This window comes from Hypanus sabinus, chromosome 5, assembly GCF_030144855.1.
Source record: "Hypanus sabinus isolate sHypSab1 chromosome 5, sHypSab1.hap1, whole genome shotgun sequence".
In the NCBI taxonomy this organism is placed as follows: domain Eukaryota; kingdom Metazoa; phylum Chordata; class Chondrichthyes; order Myliobatiformes; family Dasyatidae; genus Hypanus; species Hypanus sabinus.
Window position 1 is genome coordinate 143,444,872 of NC_082710.1, and position 19,892 is coordinate 143,464,763.

General features: G+C 45.2%; 1 protein-coding gene across 7 annotated transcripts in view; it reads right to left on the reverse strand.

The window, feature by feature from the left end:
- The window catches only part of dock9b (dedicator of cytokinesis 9b), a 329,527-nt gene that overhangs the window by 33,342 nt on the left and 276,293 nt on the right, over positions 1-19,892 (reverse strand). For all 7 annotated transcript variants that reach the window (XM_059970496.1, XM_059970495.1, XM_059970491.1 and 4 more), the window contains 5 exons: positions 18,212-18,349; positions 17,314-17,496; positions 10,667-10,780; positions 4,652-4,867; positions 2,839-2,896 (listed from right to left, as the gene is read on the reverse strand). In XM_059970496.1, coding sequence (XP_059826479.1) covers positions 2,839-2,896; positions 4,652-4,867; positions 10,667-10,780; positions 17,314-17,496; positions 18,212-18,349 — 709 coding nt within the window. The remainder of the gene's footprint in view (positions 1-2,838; positions 2,897-4,651; positions 4,868-10,666; positions 10,781-17,313; positions 17,497-18,211; positions 18,350-19,892) is intronic.

Here is a 19,892-nt window from a genome sequence, read left to right on the forward strand (position 1 = left end):
ATTCTGGTACATGTAACAATAATAAACCAGCTACCAATTACAGCAGTAGACACATTAATCGTAAAAACTTATAGGGATTCTTGTAGATGCTAAGCTCCGGAAACAAGTCCTTTCTCTCAGTTACACAAAATACCCGATATTCTAACCTTCTTGTCCTTGCTTCAAAATTCTTCCACAGCCTCTGCCTACTCCACTCACCTCTGTAATCTCCTCTAGCCTGACAATCCCGAGATCTCGACCTTCGACATTTATGGCTAATTGGTCATCTCAAAAATTTGTCCCTCGAAGGCATGGCTGCCAGTGGTCAACTGCCAGGGTCCTGAGCTCGGGAATTTCCTTTCTAAATCTCTCTGTTCTTCACCTTCTAATAATGTACACTGCATTCAGTGCTTAGCACTGCAAAAACCAAGACACACACTTTGCAGAATAAGTCCCTCATTTCACAAGCGTCCAGCGGTCTGACACCTAATTCCTTTTCCCATTCTTATTCTTTTGGCCTCTTACGTCACTCTAAAAAACCCAAATTTAGATCAAATACTTATCAGTAGACAACTTACACACTGAATTTAACAATTTCAAACAGGTTAGCCTTTCTTGTTTGCTTTAGAGCTGGCCAATTCTGACAGATTATCAACATCTCTCTCTCCCTCCCCCCACAGATGCTACTTGACCTGCTGAGACTTTCCAACGTTGGGTGTCTGACTGTTAAAACCCTTCTCTCTGGCAAGAACTTGGAGGGGGAGTTGATGGGAGTGTGGAGAGAGTAAAATGTGATCAGTGTAGTTGGGTCCTTGTAATGACTGCAAGGCCTGTGCAAGTGACATTGGAGAGTCTGGATTCATGTGTATTACCAGACTGGGTGAGGACCACCCATCTGGGATCGGGAAGGGAGGTGAAGGCCCACAACAATGCAGGAGTTTCATGCTTACACTACGATTGTATTTTTTCAGTGGTATGATTAGTTTTTAAAATGTTTGAAATTAAACTCCCTTATCTATCAGAGTACGCTTTGAACTCATCTCTGGATTAAAAGTCCTGAATCATAGCTGCCAGCCCTGTCAAGTAATCACTGTCCTCCTCAAACCATGAGCCTCTTTAATCCACTTATTAATGCCCCCTTAGAAATTACAGCTGTTACGTATATAGAGAGGTCCATCGGTTGAACACCAGTCACTGTGAGGGGGTCAGGGCGGGAGATGGTCACAAACATTCCGTATGCTTGAAACAACCTACATCGGCAAGTCAACTGTCCTTCACACCACGCAGCAGGACAATCTCCAGAGGGAACGTCCCTTTCCGAATGGAAGAAGGCACGCTGAGAGTTCAAATTCATTATCAAAGTACAGTACGCACACCATATACAATCTCAAGGTTCATCTTCTGGCAGGCACCCGCAAAACCGAGAAATAACAGACGACACTGACTGCCAAACATCCACTGTGCATTAAGAGGACAAATCTTGCAAATAATAAAAAAAAACACAAATAATATGTACGCAGAACGCGAGCTGCAGAGTCGCAGGAAGTGAGTCCACAGGCTGCGGAAGCAGTTCGGTTCCAAGGTGGGTACAGTCGATGCAGGAGCCCCGTGGCTACAAGGCAACTACTGCTCTGAATCTGGTGGCAGGGGGAGGACTTAGGGCAGTCACTATTCATTCACTGGCTTGGACTTCAGGAAGCTGGCAATGGAGAAAGGGGAGTTGTCACCCGGAGGGTAATGGGGCTCTGAACCTCACGGCATGAAGTGGTGGTGGGAGAAAATCCTTTCTCATGTAGTAATTAAATTATACCTGGGTGAGTACCTGATGTTCTCTAATTTATCAGACCATGTACGGAGAGCAGGTGCTGGGACAGTACGGATTACCGGCATGAATATTCTACGCTGAATATCCCAATGTGCCACGTCTTTGTGTGGGGAACAATGAGATAATGACGTTTTGAAGCAGTAAATTCAACAGCTTTGTTTCCATGGCTGCAGTGTTTAGTTGGGTTTTCTTTTTTGTTTCTTGTCCAGCTGGCAGCCTTGGCACTGGTTCACTTTAGGGTGTGATGCATACTTTAACTGGTACTTTGGGACGCAGGGTCACGAGTTGCTGCAGCACTTCTGGGGAAAGTGATTATCAGTTAAAGCAACTCAGCGACTGTGTCAGAACACATTGCAGCACTGTATGGTAGTACAATGTTTTACCTACTCCCTTCCCTCTATTTTACTTTCATCCATGGGCTTCAGAGTCTCTTAAATTTCCTAACTTACCTGCCCAGAACACCACACCCACAGAATAGCGCCCACACACCCACCACTCTCAGTACAAAAGACCGGTCTCTAGACTTCCCTCATCTCACCTTGAAAGGAGGTCCTCTGACATTGGCCATCACACCCCCGGGGGAGAAAGGCACCGGCTGTCCTCTCTATGCCTGTTTTAATCTCACACACCTCTATCAAGTTGCCTTGATGCAAGACACACAAAGGTGTACTTCTAAAGATGGGCAGCCGAGCACAGGTATACTAACGCTGACTCACCAACGTAGCAGGGGCAATTAACCTACTGATGTGCATCTTTGGGATGTGGAGGTAAATGGAGTGCCCAAGAGGTTGGGGAGGGTGGGGAGCACACACGGTCACAGGTAGAACGTGCAAACTTCACACAGACAGCAACCAAGGAAAGGACAGAACCCGCGTCTCTGGTGCTGTGAGGCGGCAGCTCTGCTGCTTGTGCCATTGTGAGTCTTGGCCACTTCCAGACTTCCATTTCTGGCCGGACAATAGAGGCAGCACCATCCCCGTCACCAAAACCAATAACCACAGGGTATTTCAGGAGAATCCAGGCGTTCACCTTACCTTTCCTTCTGAGGTATTCAGCCACCAGAGCTGCTACATGGACATAGCACATGGCCGCCTGAAACAGAGAGAAAAAGAGAGTGGGCAGCAGTCAGCAACTGAGACAAAGCTGAAAGGAAGCCAGAGTGGGAAGTAAGTTGGTAGAGGCCGGAAGAGATTTTGAGCGATGCTACCTCTGTGACATGGTTGAATCCACAAAAAAATGTTACCACTGAAAGAAACAGCAGAAAGAACAAGTAAAGTACGTTTCTCTTCGTCTCAGAAAGGTGACATCAATCATCAGGTGACCCCACCATCTGGGCCTTGCCCTCTTCTCGACACTGCCAGCTGGCAGCAGGTACAGCAGCCTCATCTCAAGGTCCAACAACAGCTTCTTCCCCATCAAGTTATTGAACTGACCTGAAAAACTTACTACTGAGACTATCACAGCTATCATTTTTAGAGGTTGGTTGTGGCTAGAATTGACACTTTGCTAGGCAAGGACATGGACTCTGCAATTCACAAACTGCTGCAACAGGTCTACAGCAGAAGCAATCTCACTGGCTCTCCACGCTGCTCTGGTGCCTCTAGACAACAGTAAAACGTAAGGTAGGCTGCTGTTTACTGATTATACCTCGGCACTCAGTGCATCATCTCCTCAATGTTAGTCGCCATTCTTCTAAACCTGGACCTCTGTACCTCCCTCTGCAACTGGATCCTCGATTTCCTCATCAGAATACCACAGTTAGCACAGATTGGTGATAAAGTCTCCTCCTGCTGACAATCACAGGTCCACCTCAAGGATGCATATAACTTCGTAGTTGACACTGCTGCTGGTAAAGTCTCAAATGGCAATGAGGAGGAGTACAGGAGCGAGACCGATAGGCTGGTCGAGTGGTTGCCATAACAACAAACTTGCACTCAGCTTCAGCAAGCCCAAGAAATTGACTGAGGATTTCAGGAAGGCGAAGTTGGGAGAACACGCACCAGTCGTCAGCAGTGGAAAGGTGAATCGTTATTTTGTTCCTGGGCGTCAACAGCTCAAGAGGATTTACTGTGGGTACAATGCATAAAGGCGGCACAGCAGCATCTTTACTTTGTTCGGAGTTTGAGTAGATTTCATACGTTACCAGCCACTGTTTGATTTTTATGGCTGCACGGCAGAGGCCGTTTGACTGGTTGCATCACTGCCTGGTAGGGAAGCTGCGAAGCACAGGACTGCAAGAGGGGCTTAGACTCATCTTCAAGGGGCATTGCCTCAGGAAGGCAGCGTGAAGAACTGAGGACCCTCACCATCCGAGACATGCCCTCTTCTCAGTACTAACGATGGGGAGGAGGTCCAGGATCCTGAAAAGGCCTTCACTCAACCATTCCGAAACAGCTTCTTCCTCTCCACAATCAGATATCTGAACGCTCCATGAACCCATTAATACCACCTCGTATTGTACTATTTATTTCGATACTTATAGTGATGCTGTGTCTCTGCACTACACTGCTGCCATCAAACAACAAATTCCGCATCATACTGGACGCTGAAAGTAACCTGATTCTGAGGAGGTATTAAATTGTGGTGCCTTCTGGTCTCCCAGATGGATGTAAAAGATTCTAAGCCAAGAACAGTCACTGAGGAGAGGTACAGGCCCTTCAGCCCTCTAAGTCCTTGCTGACCATCTACACTACGTTAATCCCACGACTGTTTGTGGAAGCTTGTTGCTCGCAAATCGGCTGCCATCTCTCCTAGCCTTCAACTTGTGAAGACGCCCTGATGCAGTGAGAGGTGCTACGGAAACGCAAGTCACATTCAGAAAGGGAATGAGAGTTCTGGGTGGATTACCTCAGAGAGATCCCCGTTTTTGACGTGGATTTTTGCCATGCTGTCCAGCCAGGTCTTCCTCAGCTCAGGGGTGCTGGCGTAGGACTTCGCCAGACTGTACTGAAGATCCACCAGCATTTCCGGGTCATTTTCGTGCTCCTTCATTTGAGCTGTGGCCATTAGCACTGTGCGGATGCGCTTGGTTAGGTCTTTGACATCAGAAGGGAATCCTGTCGACTGAAACCATGGCAACAAATGATTAGCGCATTTAATCCATGTAGGACCTCTGGACAGAAAGAGATTCAGGACACCTCCCTCTCCCCCCACCCCCAAACTTTCCTCACTGGTCTTTGCATTACTCCTCCCCAGCTGCCTATCCAATTCCCTTTTGAATACCACAATTGCTTCTGTTCCCACCTCCCTTACAGGGTTCGGATCCTGGGTAACGTAGGCTCTCCAGCAATCATCGTTCATTTTGGTCCTTGAAGCATCAGCCTCACTCCACTGACTCTGCTTAAACCCACACTCATCATGTCCGTCACGGTCACAAACGTCCTCCCTTCAACCTCAGCTTCGTTGGGAGACTGTAGTTCCTCAAACCCGAAAATGTACACTGGCTTTCCGGCTTTGCACCTCCCCTGCGATCTTTACATCCCGCCCAAAGTGTGCCGATCAGAACGAGTCGCAATAACCCAGTTATGGTTTAGCTACAAAAGGTCGGCCTATTCTCGCCAGGATTTTAGGTCATTATATGAAAACGTCAGCAAGTACTAAACTTTCACAGTTGCTTTGCATTTCACACTCTTTGACCAAATGACACGAACGCAGGCCAGGATTCTCAAACCTATGCAAATGAACAAAAGTGAACAACACACTCAAAATGCTGGTGGAACACAGCAGGCCAGGCAGCATCTATAGGGAGAAGCACCGTCGATGTTTTGGGCCGAGACCCTTCGTCAGACAAAGGTGAACAACAGCCAGTTTCGCAGAATATTTACTTCTCTGCTTCACATTCAGCAAACAGTTGCTTAACCAGTATTTGTACATACAGAATTCTCATGCATCAAATGAAAATTAGTATTTTTAAAAATGAAAATAAGCTCGAACTGTGAATTCTATATTCTATCATGGAAAGTAAGCGTGAAAAGTTATCTTAGTTCATTTACTTTTACATGCAGTGGCAGTACAGGTTAGCTGAAGATATTATTAAAGACAGTGATTGACCAGATTCTGAAGATTTGGCACATCCTGTGATAGTATGTTATGTAAAATAATACAGCAAAATTACTTTACTTTGAATTTCATAAAATACAGAAGTTAAGAGTAAGATACTTTTATTTAAAAGAGGAACTAGATGACATATATTTCACTAGCTTATTTAAAGGTTTATGCATAGAATAGTTGTCTGTCATGTGCATTGGTGTTTCTACTGAGCAATTCTCACGTAGTTAACACCCTCCCACAGCCCTCGAATACCTAATTGCTGAGTGTATATGGTGCATGGAATCATATTAACTTGTGAGTGAACGAGTGAGGAAGTGTCCTTAGTGAAAACCAACCACCTATTTCTGGCACTGACAACATGGACTCCATCAATCACCTCTGGCTCCTGTCTCAACACTCCCTCCTCCCATCTTTGTACTGGCCATCTCTCCTCTCCATTTTCAGTTCGAATGCAGGCTCTCCATCTGAAACACTGGCAGTTCCTTTACACCCCAGAGAGCCGCTGAGTTCCTGCAGCAGATTGTGTGCTGCTTCAAGATTCTATGATTCCAGCATCCACAGTCTCTTGTGTCTCTGCCCTTGTTTTATTTTCCCTGAGCTTCGGGGTGATGAAATGGCAGAGAAAATGGGGGATGAGGGGAGGTGCAGATTGGGGGGGGGGGGGGGGAAGGTGGTGGTGCTGGAAACAAAATCAACGTCCACTATCTCGGCCTGAAACATCGACTGTCTATTCATTTCCATAGATGCTGCCTGACCTGCTGAGCTCCTCCAAGCATTCTCCGTGTGTTGCTCCGGGTTTCCATCACCTGCAGAATCTCTTGCGTTAATGAACCTCCGCTATCGTTCAGTTTGTCTCTCACGAGGGTTTTATCCTGAGCAACTGGTGCTGTGCAGGTGACAAGAGGCCCAACTTTGTGAGCCAAAGGGCCTGTATTGTGCTGCAGGTTTTCTTTTTTTAAAAACTTTTTTTATTGAGTTTTCAAATAATTACAGAAAGAAGAAAAAAATATACCCTTCCCCCCCTCCCCCCTAACATCCCTATAGAAAAAGAAAGAAAGAGTGCCTGGATATCGGAAGATCCCCACATGCTCCGTGGAGTTCGTAATAACTTTAGTATATATATTTATTTCTTTTCCCAAATAACCAATTATTTTATCTTCAGAGCACCTATATATTTAATCCTGTCTTTTGTAAATAAGGGCGCCAAATTTTCAAAAATGTTTTATATTTATCTCTTAAATTATAAGTAATTTCTTCAAGTGGAATACAGCTGGAAATTTCATTCCTCCAACGATCTGTACTTAAGTATGCATCCGATTTCCAAGTAACTGCAATAGCCTTTTTGGCTACTGCCAGTGCAATTTTTATGAATTCTTTCTGATATTTATTCAATTTGGGTTTCGATTTTATCCCTTCAATATCGCCTAATAAAAATAATATTGGATTATGTGGAAGTTGTATTCCAATAATTTGTTCCAATAAAACTCTTAAATTTGTCCAAAAAGGTTGAATTTTATTTCATGTATGTATAGCTTGATTCAAAAACAGGCAATTAAACAAGGAGTCCATAAGTCAAGACAAAAATGGGAAAGTGACTTGAATATTAAAATTGAAGAAACAAATTGGTCAAGACTATGTCTTGATAGTATGACAAATACAATAAATGTCCGGTTAAGATTAGTGCAATATAATTTTTTACATCAATTATATATTACACCACAAAAAATAAATTAATTAAATCCAAATTTATCTGATCAGTGTTTCCGGTGTAACCAAGAAATTGGTACTTTTTTACATTCTACTTGGTCCTGTAGGTTTTCTATGTTTCTAAGAGGAGGACAGGGTAGAACTGGGCTCCAGTCGAGGCACAAGGTCACGAGGTTAATGAACAGTGAGCTAAATAGAGGAAGATATGCAGCAACAATATGCATCTGCACTGTGCCTGTGATCCGAATAAAACTTCCAAAGGACTTCACAGAAATATTATCAGGCAGTGAGCAACATGATACAAGGACATAATTGGTAAACTTGTCATGTACCCGGGTAGAGTGAGAAGCACGTCATCCAGAATTTCATCACATCAGTGCAAGAAAAGAACAACGGAATGCAGAACAAGCTGATACAGTTAAAATGAAAGTGCGGTGCAGATAGACAGATAAAGTGGAGTGTTATGCTGAGGTCTATTGAGAATCCTAGAGTCCATCTTGTTGCATAAGGGGACTGTTCAATAGTATAAAATTACAAACAACGTAAACAGGGTAGATTAATCAGAGTCTTTTCACCATGATGGAAATGTCTAACACTAGTGGGCCTAGCTTCACGGTAAGAGATGGAAAGCCTAAACAAGCAACACATGATCTGCTGGAGGAACTCAATGGGTCAGACATGCCCATGACAGCATCCACCCCTGCTGTTCTAAGACTACTGAATGGTTCCCTAGTACAGTAAGATGGACTCTGGACTTCTCAATCTCCCTTACTATGATCTTGCACCTTATTTTCCACCTGCCCCACTTTGTCTATGGTTGTTGCTCTTTGTTCTGCATTCTGTTAGTGTTTTACCTCAATGCGCTGTGTAAAGATGTGAACTGTGTGAACAGTTTGCAGACAAGCTTTTCTTTGTGTTTTGGTACATGTGACAGTAACAAACCCACTCCAATTCACCGGTCGTGGTGGAGGTGGGGAATTGTGGCATTTCAATTGAAACTCTGCATCAGGGAGACTTACCTGGCAGGTTTTTGTTTTACACAGAGAGACTGGTGAGTGCCTGGAACGGGCTGCCAGGATGGGGTTTAACAACTAGTGGACAGATACACGTGAGCAGGCAGGTGATAAGAGGTTCATAGATCAGGTGTAGGCAGATGACTTAGTTTGGCATCAGGGTTAGCACAAGCATTGTGGCCCACAGGGCCTGCCCATGCTCCATGGGGAGATATCAAGAATGGTGATTTAAAGTTCGTTCTTGGAGGGAGGTTCGAAGGAGCCTCTGAGAAGAGGAGAGCGGGTGAGTGATTCAGGCAGCAGATGCCAGGGCTTGGGGCTCAAGCACCTGAAGACAGGATGGCCAGAGAGGAAAGCAATAAGTATGGGGATTCAAGTCAAGTCACTTTTATTGCCATTTCGACCATAACTGCTGGTATAGTACATAGTAAAAACGAGACAACATTTTTCAGGACCATGGTGTTACATGACACAGTGCAAAAACTAGACTGAACTACGTAAAAAAAAACATGGAGAAAAAACAACAACTACACTAGACTACAGGCCTACCCAGGACCGCATGAAGTGCACTAAACAGTGCAGGCATTACAATAAATAATAAACAGGATAATAGGGCAGTAAGGTGTCAGTCCAGGCTCTGGGTATTGAGGAGTCTGATTCACAAGAGCGCGTCACCAGAGGGCAGAGTTATCAGCGGTTGTAGCACATGACAGAGGGATGTTACCACAGATTGACAGAAATGCCTCGGAGGATTTGGAATTTGCAGAGTTGTTACGTGGGACTGAGTGAAGACTGAGCAGTAAATAGGTTGAGTAAAGGTTTGTTAATGGGTTAAAATTAATTGGTTATTAACAGAGAGCTGGAGTACGGTGGAGAGCACTTTGACTGGACGCATCACTGCCTGGTCTGGAGACTCCTATGCGCAGGATGGCAAGATGCTGCAGAGAGATGTAGATTCAGCCAGCTCCATCATGGGTACAACTGCCCCCCCACCATCGAGGACACTTTCAACCAGTGCTGCCTCGTGAAGGCAGCAAACATCACGAAGGGCTCTCACCACCTGGGACATGCCTTGTCTCATTAACACAGTCAGGGGGTACAGGAGCCCGAAGACCCACACTCAGTGACTCAGGAACAACTTCCTCTCCACCACCATCAGATTTCTCATGGACAAGACATCGTCATTCCTAAATTTTGCACTGTTGGTTTATTTTTCTAACTTGTAGCATGTTTGTGCTTTTGCACTATGCCGCTGCTGCAAAACAAGAAATTTAACAACATACGAGACTGTGACAGTGAACTTGATTTTGATTCTGAAAGGAGACATACTTCATGACAGCTGGACAGTGCCAGGGGGATTGGGATGGAGAGCAGAAGGAGGAAAAACCACGAGTGAGCTGGAATAGTTCAGTCCACGGGCACCCATGGTTGACCGAGGGGTTCAGTAGGAGGAATGAGTGGAGGGAGGCAGGAGGGTGCAGTCAGGAGAGAAGAACTGTGATGACATAAGCATCAAAGCCAGAGCCCAGGGAACCATGGCTGCATTTCTGGTCACCTCATTACAGGAAGGATGTGGAAGCTTTCGAGAGCATGCAGAGGAGATCTACCAGGATTAGAGAGCACGTCTTATGAGGATAGACTGAGCAAGCTACAGCTTTTCTCTTTGGAGAGAACGAGGATGAGATGTGACTTGATCGAGGTGTAAAAGGTAACAGGAGGCAAAGAGAGAGTGGACAGCTGGAGGTACTTTCCCAGGGCAGAAATGGATAACACAAGGTGTTTGGAGGAAAGTGTAGGGGAGATGTTGGAGATAGGTGTTTTTTTACACACAGAGGGTGGTAAGTACGTGGAACGTGTTACCAAAGGTAGTGATAAAGGCAGATGCATTAGGGACATTCAAAGTACATGGATACAAGAAAATAGCGGGTTATGTGGGAGGGTAGTTAATTAATCTTGGAGTAAATTACAGGGTCGACACAACATTGTGGGCTGAAGGGCCTGTACTGTGTTGTACTGTTAGGTGTTCTAAAAAAACAGGACCACAACGGCACCGATCACAGATGCTATAATGAGACAAAGATAACTGACTCACCTTTACAGCCCGGTCACTATTGGCACAATTGTTAACAATCGCCAGAGACTGCTGGAATCGCGTCCCTCCAATTCCAATCACATCAGCTATTAACTGGCTGACTGCGATGATCACCTACAGAAGGAAAGCCCATCAGTTAGATTCCCAACAAAAATGTTCAAGAGCCGAAATTCAGAGTAAATTTATTAGCATAGTACATATATGCAACTCTGCGATTCACTTTCTTGCAGGTATACCTTAATCCATTACGTTTACATTCAATACATTAAATGTAGGGTATTAAACTTGTAGCCAGAAACAAGCCAGTCCGCATTTGCTCTGTATGGTATTTCTGAACCATTAAAGTTCCCTCCCTCCTTTGTTCTACTCAGCCCTTCCAACTGAACCACACATGGAAGAGTACCTCCACTGGAGCTTCACCAAGCGGAGCGTATTCTGTCAATATTACACCGCTGTTTCAGGGAGCTTGGCACATATTAGCACTGTGACAGGCTTCCTACATTACAACTGTTGTTCACCATAAAGTACAAGGATATCCTCGGGATTCAATCTAGGAAAGCCAGCCTGACCATTCCAGCCTCTACAGTGCTACTTTCCCAAAGCTTATGTTACCTCAACTTTCAATCCTGTTGGAAGGAATGTGTCTAACTGTTACCCTTTCCTTATCCGTGTAACTGGCCAACTGCACCAAACAATCTCACAGAACTGCCATCTTCCTCTTGTGGATGGCAACAGATTTGAAAATTCAAACACCACAGACTTCCCAAAAATCTTTCACTCTGTTCTTTTTGAATGCAAGGAGATGGAAATTCATCAGTCACATCCAATGGGTTCGATATAACTGGAGCTGTACCTTGTACCCGCTTTCCAAAGCTTGGTCCCATTCAAGTATGTTCTATGCAACAGTACAGGGCAAGCGGCCAAGGATGAAATTCAACTCCCTGGTCTTTGTGGCATGGTATGTAGTAGGGAACAAGATTCAAGTTTCATACAGCCAAGGGGAACATGAGCTCTTCCTGATCAGACTATACAACATGCACAATCCTGTTCACTTTACCTCACGGTTGATCGTTTGCGTTGCCAAGACCAAATGACTCAGCTGCTCAGAATGGTCACGGAAAACAACTTCCAGAAAATTCAATTTGACAAAAAATCTAAGTGTTTTCATTTTTATTTTTTAAAAATTTAGATACCGCATGGTAGCATTGGCCTTCCAGCCCAATTGCACTCATGTGAACAATTAAACCACTGATCCTGAGGGAGGAAAGCAGAACACCTGGGGGAAACACTTGCGGTCACGGGGAGAACTTTCCAAATCATTACAACAGTGGCAGAATTGAGCCCGGACCGCTGGTGCTGTAATAACATTACTCTCACCGCTACGCTACCGTGCTTAAGAAATAGAGAGAATCTAAAACGTGTGGCCTCTACTTCCTGAGGAGACTGAGGTCCCATGAAGTGTGCAGGCCTCTCCCTCACATGTTCTACCAGTCAGTTGTCACCAGTACAATCCTCTATGCGATGCCGTGCTGGGGCAATGGCATCAACATGGGTGATGCCAACAGGCTCAATAAACTGATTAGAAAGGCTGGTTCTGTTATAGGAGTCAAACTGGACACACTGGAGGCTGTGGTAGAACAAAGGACCCTATGGAATATCCTGGCAATTCTGGACAACGTTTCTCATCCCCTGCATGCCACCTTGACTAAACAGTGGAGCACTTTTAGCAATAGACCAAGACAACTGCGCTGCTCCAAAGAGCAGTATATAAGGTCATTCTTACCCTTGGCCATTAGCTCTATAATGAATCAACCTATAGCCGAGAAAGTGATGACCCCCTCCTGTTAGACTGTTTGTGGTAACATTTTTTTTTGCTTCTAGAGGAGGCTTAATCAGTGATTATAATATCATGTTATGTCATGTTATTACTGGACTACAGAATTCCACAATGCACGCTATTTACAATCAGTAGCTTCATGACTACACGGTCACCTTCACTCAGAATCCACTCAAGCCCCTGTGGCACCCACCAAGTAGGCAAGTAACACCTTCTCAAACCTTTCAAGAAAGCAACATTTAGAGATGATGCATCAGGACAATATATTCTAAGGGACTGTACTGAATTGCTTGGTACAAGGAATGTAGATAGTGACATATCCCAATTATATTTACTGTATAAATTTTGAATAAATCAAAGAAAATCAAAGTTAGGTGGAAAGGATGGGAAAGTAGGGCAAAATGCATAACTCTCTCAAAGAGCTAGGAAATACATTTTGGGCCAAATGGACTCTCCTGATGATATGCGAGTCTGTATAGACGTCAAATCTCACATATCAGTTGATTGTCTCCATCTCCCCCGTGACTACTGATGTCAAAGCTCGGGGAAAGTCACTTACTGAATGAAAACATGAACTGCATTTCAAAAGCACCCCACACATCCCTTTCAGAACTCCTAAAGAACCTTGCCGCCAATTCACAGTCATTCCCATGAACAGCAAGTGATTCACATAGAAGTGATGTCGATTGTGGGAAAAGTACTCGTCGGAACACCAGGGAGAAGTTCCCTGCTTTTCTTCAAAGTTAGCTTTGGTCCACTTGAAAGTGGTAGGGCCTCCCAGAAAAATCGTACTGCCAACAAGACGGTTCACTGGAGATCAACAGGATTGAGAACTTCAAGTTCCTAGGAGTGAGCATCAACAAACTGTCCTGGACCAAGCACGTAGACATCATGGACAAGAAAGCCACCAATGCCTGTACTTCTTCAGGAGGCTAAAGAAATTTAACAAGTCCTCTTTGAGCTTCCCCAATTTTTATCGATGGGCCATAGGAAGCATCCTTCCTGCACGTACCATGGCTTGGTGTGGCAACTGCTCTCCCCGTGACTGGAAGAAACTGCAGAGAGTTGTGGACGCAGCCCAGCACATCAGGGAAATCAGCCTCTCCTCTGTGGAGTCTGTCTGTACTTCACACTGCCTCAGTAAAACAGCAGTATCATTAAAGACCCCAAACATCCTCTCTTCTCCCCTCTCCTAATGATACAAAAGTTTGAAAATGCATACCACCAGGCTTAAGGACAGCTTCTCTTTTGCTGTTAAAAGGCTACAGAATGGTTCCCTAGAACAATAAGATACGATTCTTGACTTCACAACCAATCTTGTTCTGGTCTTGAACCTTATTGTTTTACTTTACTCTGTTACTGTTTTACCTTGTACAATCTCAATGCAGTGTGCAATGAACTGATCTGTGTGAGTACGGATCTCTTCACTGTATCGCGGTAAACGTGATAATAATAAACCGACTCCACTTCCCTCCTGTGCGGCACTTGTGTCAGTCTGGATCTTCAGAGAGGGGCTGGAATCCAAAGCTCTACGCATGCAGCTGGTATCAGCTGCAGACCCGGAAACGTCCATTCCACCACGCAAACGTCACCAAGGCAACGCCGACTCTCTGCAAGGTGCACTGCAGCATCTCAGCAGGGGCTGCTCCATCAACATCCCCAAACCAATCTCCACTAATGAGAAGGACACCTCCGAGATGCTCGCCTCTGAGTGCTAAATTGGATCTATATCACTAATCATTCGCTTTTACTGAGACCCTGCCCTGGAGCTTCCAGTGAACGTGCTCCCACTGTGGGGGAGGAAGGGCTGTACTGGTTCAAAGCAGGGTTCACCATCTTCTTCTCAAGGGAACCTACGGATGTGCGACAAATGCCAGCTTTTACAGCAAAGTCAACGTTCCATGTGAAATTCCAAACAAGTAACTCGATCCTCAAGGCTTACATTTTCCGCTCCCTTCAGGCAGGCAGACTGGACACATCATCTCTCTCTGGCACCTTGCCTACTTGAGCAGATGGCCAATATCTTTGTCCTCTCAACTCAAGGATACTCTCCCTCAAATCTTAGTTACCAGTCAAGGTCGGCAAGAGGAAAGCACAACGTCTCAATGTACCATCCCAGTTTTTCCTTTTGATGTTAACCACTGTGTGACTTAATATAATTAAACTGTCTCGCATGATTAGAAACACCAGAAACAAAATGGACCATAAAGTGAACAGCAAAATGGATATTATCTGTTTTGCAAAGAGACGTTTACAGCCACCCACGTAGCCAAATTTAGTGAAGGAAACAGAAAGATCTTTTGCCCTGTCCAAATGTTCCTGCCGTCTGCTACGAAGTCTGACGCCACGAGGATAGGCAAGGTTGTTCCCTGTAGTCGCTGGACTGAGGCCCTCTCACACTGTTCCACTGTTTGGGCAAAGTAAACAAGAGACAAGAGCAGCAATAGACCAGCTGGTACTTTCAGCCCATTCCAACATTCATTCTGATCAGAACGATGACTCAGGTTGGCCACCATTCATCAGGAAATGGGCTGAAGGATCTTCAACTTGACACATTCGCTCTGTTTCTCTCCCCACAGGCTCTGACTGACCTGCCAAGTGTCCCCAGCACTTTCTGCTTTGTTGATGAAGGGGATGGATCGAGAAGATGCCTTGTCTCATTGGAACTTGGGCGAATGAAACACCTGCCGGGTTCTGAGACCCGACAGCGTAAGATGCTGAGGAGTTTCATCTCCACACTGGTGAGTCTAGAGCCAAGAAGGTGTCACCATTTAGAGCCGCAAACAATCAGCTGAATGAACTCAGCGGGTTGAGCAGCACCTTGGGGTGGGGGTGGGTGAGAGCAGGGGCTGGTCGGGAGAAGGAATTGTTGACATACCATTTTGAGACCGTGGACCTTACATCAGGACAGAGTGTGAGGAAGGGAGGCTAGCCAGAGTGATTGGTGGATTGTACGGTGAAGGGTATCAATCTGGCAGGGGAGGGAAAGGAGTTGGAGAGCAAAGATGATGGATGGAGGCAGAGACAAAAAGGGAGCAGGAAGTGGACTGAGATGAGAAATGTTTGCTCTCAGGATTTGCGTATCTTTGGAATTCCTTGGAAGCTTAGATGTCATGTCCTTTCAAGGCTGTGAACAGATATTTAAGCAGGCTGAGGAGATAGAGAACTGATGGGGACTGAGGCACGGGATCTTATGGAACAGTAGGGCAGTCTTGAAAGGCTCCTGTGTCCCTAGCCCAGCTTGAAGTGCATGTCTACCACACTCTGACATTAAGACAGAGAGGAATGTGCACACTTCTGGTCCACACACTACAGAAAGGATGTAGCAGCAATAGAGAGGCTGCAGAGGAGATTCACCAGGATATTCCTTAGAATTGAGGGTCATTGTTATGAGCAATTAGATAAGTTGGATTTATAGTATAGAGGAAGCTCATGAGTGACTCTTTAAAGGTTTATGCAATTATGAGGCCCTAGATAGGCTTGATAAGTTGCAATCTTTTTCTTAAGGCAGGGGCACTTACAACTAGAGGGCACTGCTTTACGGTGAGCTGGGATTCACTTTAGGGTGATCTGAGGGTATATTTTTTCCACGCAGAGTCTGGTGATCATCTGGAAGGAGCTGCCAGAGGAGATGAAGGAGGGACATAACTCAGACCATTTGAACAGCGTTCGTTCAGGTACTTGGATGAGAAAGGCGGAGAGGAACATGGGCAAATGGGACTAGCATCATGTTCAGCATGGGTGAGGTGAGCCAAAACAGTCCTGCTTTTGTCAGCAAAACTAAAGAGTGGTCATTGACTTAAAGGAAGGGGGTTAGTGCATATTCCTGTCTACTCCAAAGGTGGGGGGGGGGGGGGAAAGGATTGACAGCATCAAGTTTCAAGGAGTGAGCATCATCAGAACACTGTCCTGGTCCAACCACGTTGAGGCCACAGCCAAGAAAGCTCACCAACATCTCTCCATCCTCTGGAGGCGAAAGAAATTTGGCATGTCCCATTTGACCCGCACCAGTTTTTAATCGATGCACCATAAAAAGCATCCTATCCAGACGCATGACAGCTTGGGATGGCAATTACCCGGCCTGTGACCACAATAAACTGCAGAGGGTCGTGGATAAGACTCAGCACATCACGGAAAGCAGCCTCCCCTCCGTGGACTCTGTCTACAGTTCTCGCTGCCTCAGTACAGCAGCCAAGACCCCTGGACGTTCTCCCTTTTCCCCTCTTGTATCGGACAGAATTTATAAAAGCTTTGAATGCACGTACCACCCGGCTCAAGGACAGCTTCTATCTGGCTATTATAAAACTATTAAATGGCTCCCTTGTACAATAAGGACTCTTGACCTCACAATTTATATCGTTATGATCTTGCATCTTATTGTCTGCCTGCACTGAACTTACTCTGAAACTGAAAATGCTGGCAGAACTCAGCAGGCCAGACAGCATCTATGTGAGGAAGTATTGACGACGTTTCAGGGTTGATGAAGGGTTTCAGCCCGAAAAGTCGTCACTACCTCCTCCCATAGATGCTGTCTGGCCTGCTGAGTTCTGCCAGCATTTTGTGTTTTTATTTATTTCCAGCATCTGCAGATTCACTCATGTTTTCTCTGAAACTGTAACACTTTATTCTGCATCTGTTACTGGTTTCCCTGGCGCTACCTCAATGCACTGCTGTAGTGAATAGTATGCATGAAAGTTTTTCACTGTACTTCAGTACACGTGAGGATAATAAATCAATTCTAACTCAGTCTCTATGCCGTACAATCTCACGATAATTTATCCAGTCAAGCACACCCACCACTAACACTGACCTGCAGGTGAGTCCTCACGAAGGACCGGCGCCTCGTGTACTCAAAGTTGTTCTTCATGAGGAAATAGAGGAGTGTGGATGCATCCGTTCGGATAGTGCTTAACTTCGAGTTACAGCTCTTCAGGATCTCGTAGCACATCGCGGCACACATGTCGGCCCTGCCTTCAAAGAACAAGGATGGAAACTGGAAAAAAAAAGAGGAAAATTCCTGAGGGATTTGGGAAGGAGGCCAAGGAGGTGGTCACAGACTGCCCACAGTCTCACTGCACTGGATTCAACTCACGAGCAGGGTCACTGCCAACCAGCTGAGCTCTATCCTTGGGGCTCACTGGCACACGATGATGGGAGACCGTGGGTGGGGCTACATCCCCTGTCAAAGCCCTCCAAGATTGAAATTTTTAAAAAAACTATTAAATTATGAGAATAATTTTTAAAAAGCTACTTTGTAATCAAATTTACAAAATTACCCTAATACAATTATAAGCATTTAATTAAAGTAACAATGCTTTGGGAAAAAAAGTTATATGATTTGTCACTACCTCAGGCTGAGGACGTGCATTTGAATCAATGATGCATTGAGTCCCATACCAGGTCTGCTGACAAAGTAAGTAGGTGTTTGATGGTCAGCACCAACTTGCTGGTTTGAAGGACCTGCTCTTGGAACCTCACCAAGAATGAGTACCCCAGGAAAGCAGACACAGCACCATCCACCACCCTTACTGCATTCTTAAGGTTGAATGGTGTCAGCTCCCATCAGAATTCTTGTCTCCAGGAAACAGGATTCAGCCCAATGAGAGAAGAATTGGGTTGGAAGGCTGAATGGCCTGTCACTGCTAGTCCAGGGATGGGCTCCTGCCCAAGCTTTAAGAGGAAGAAAGAATTGGAAGTGGGGCCCGTACCTTGTAGACAAGGTTCCGCAGAGCAGCAAAGACGGACTTCAGCGCCGCTTCTGACTGGTTTATTCTCAGGAAGCAAAGATGCACGTCAAAAACCTTCTTCATTAAAGGGTTGTGTCCATGGTCAGCGAGTAGTTGGCCCTGAAAACAAACGCAATAACCTCAGACTGGGTGAACATCGCCAAAACAGCAACATATCTGAGGGCAACACACATGAAATGCTGTCTGGCCTGCTGTGTTCCACCAGCATTTTGTGTGTGTTGTTTGGATTTCCACCATCTACAGATTTCCTCGTGTTTGCACACATCTGAGGACACTGGGATTGCTGAGAACACTGTGGGTGGCTATAAGAAGCTAGCTGAGTCAAAGAGAATGGAAGAAAACTCACTGACACCTCCACTTCCGTAGGGGGCTAAAGGATGTCACAGCTGACCCGATCTTCACCAATTTTTAATCGATGCACCACAGAAAGCATTCTACTGATGTATCATGGCTTGGTATGGAAACTGCTCTGCACATGACCACAAGAAAGCTTTCATGGAAAAGCAGCCTTCACTCCAGGGAATCTGTCTATGCTCCTCACTTTCTCGGGAAAACAGCCAGCAAATCAAAGATCCTGCCCATCTTGGACATTCTCTCTTCATCCCCCTCGTATTGGCTGAAGATACAAAAGCCAGAAAGCACAAACCACCAGACTCCAGGACAACTTCTATTACAAGACCATTGTCCAGTCACCTAGTATGATAAAGTGGACTCTTGACCTTCCAAGCTACCTCATCAATCCGTTGGCCTTATTGTCTCCTTGCACTACACGTTCTCTGTAAATCTGTCACTGTATTCTGCATCCTGTTACTGCCTTTCCCTTGTACTACCTCAATGTACTGGTGTGACAAAACAGACGGCATGCAAAACAAAGTTTTTCACTGCGTCTCAGTAAATAACAAACCAATTTGCCAATTCAGCTAGGTTTCAAAGTGCTGTTCACACCACACACAGGTCAAATCAGGTTAGCATTGTTTTCCTGAAACGCGTTTGTTTTCATCAAACTGTACTGTTCTATGAGTAGCACTTGACCAGTCAGCCTGTTGAACCCCTGTGTCATTTAATCATTGGCTGGTTTTTGTTTATCAGCCTCATTTCTCCCACTGTCTTCCCGTAATTCTTAACCCCCTAACTATTAAAGAACCTATCTATTTCTGCCTTAAATACACCCGTTCCCCACAGCCCTCTGTGGTAACGAATTCCACAGAATTGCCACCCTCCATCTGAAGAACTACCTCCTTGTCTCAGTTCTGGTGCAGCACGGTGCCCAAGCTGGGGTCAGTGCTGCCCCCTACTGTTCGCTTGGCAGAAGGTATCGTGCTCAGCTGCAGATTTCTACATTCATGGACTTGGGGTCTTGGACTATATTTTTTTGTGTGACTCTACTTCATTGATATCTTATATCTGTCTGTGACTGCTGTTTTGCACCTTAGCCCCAGAGTAAGTGTTGTTTCATTTGGCTGTAGTCATAGGTATTCATGTTTGGCTGAATGACAATTAGAACTGACTATTAAAGGGGCACCCCTTTACTCTGAGCCTGTGGCAACCTATTAAATTCATGGTCGCCTTTGCTGATGTCAGTTTGTTATCCCAGCTTTATTTCATTCAGTGTTGTGAAGTCATAGAAAAGTACAGATACAGG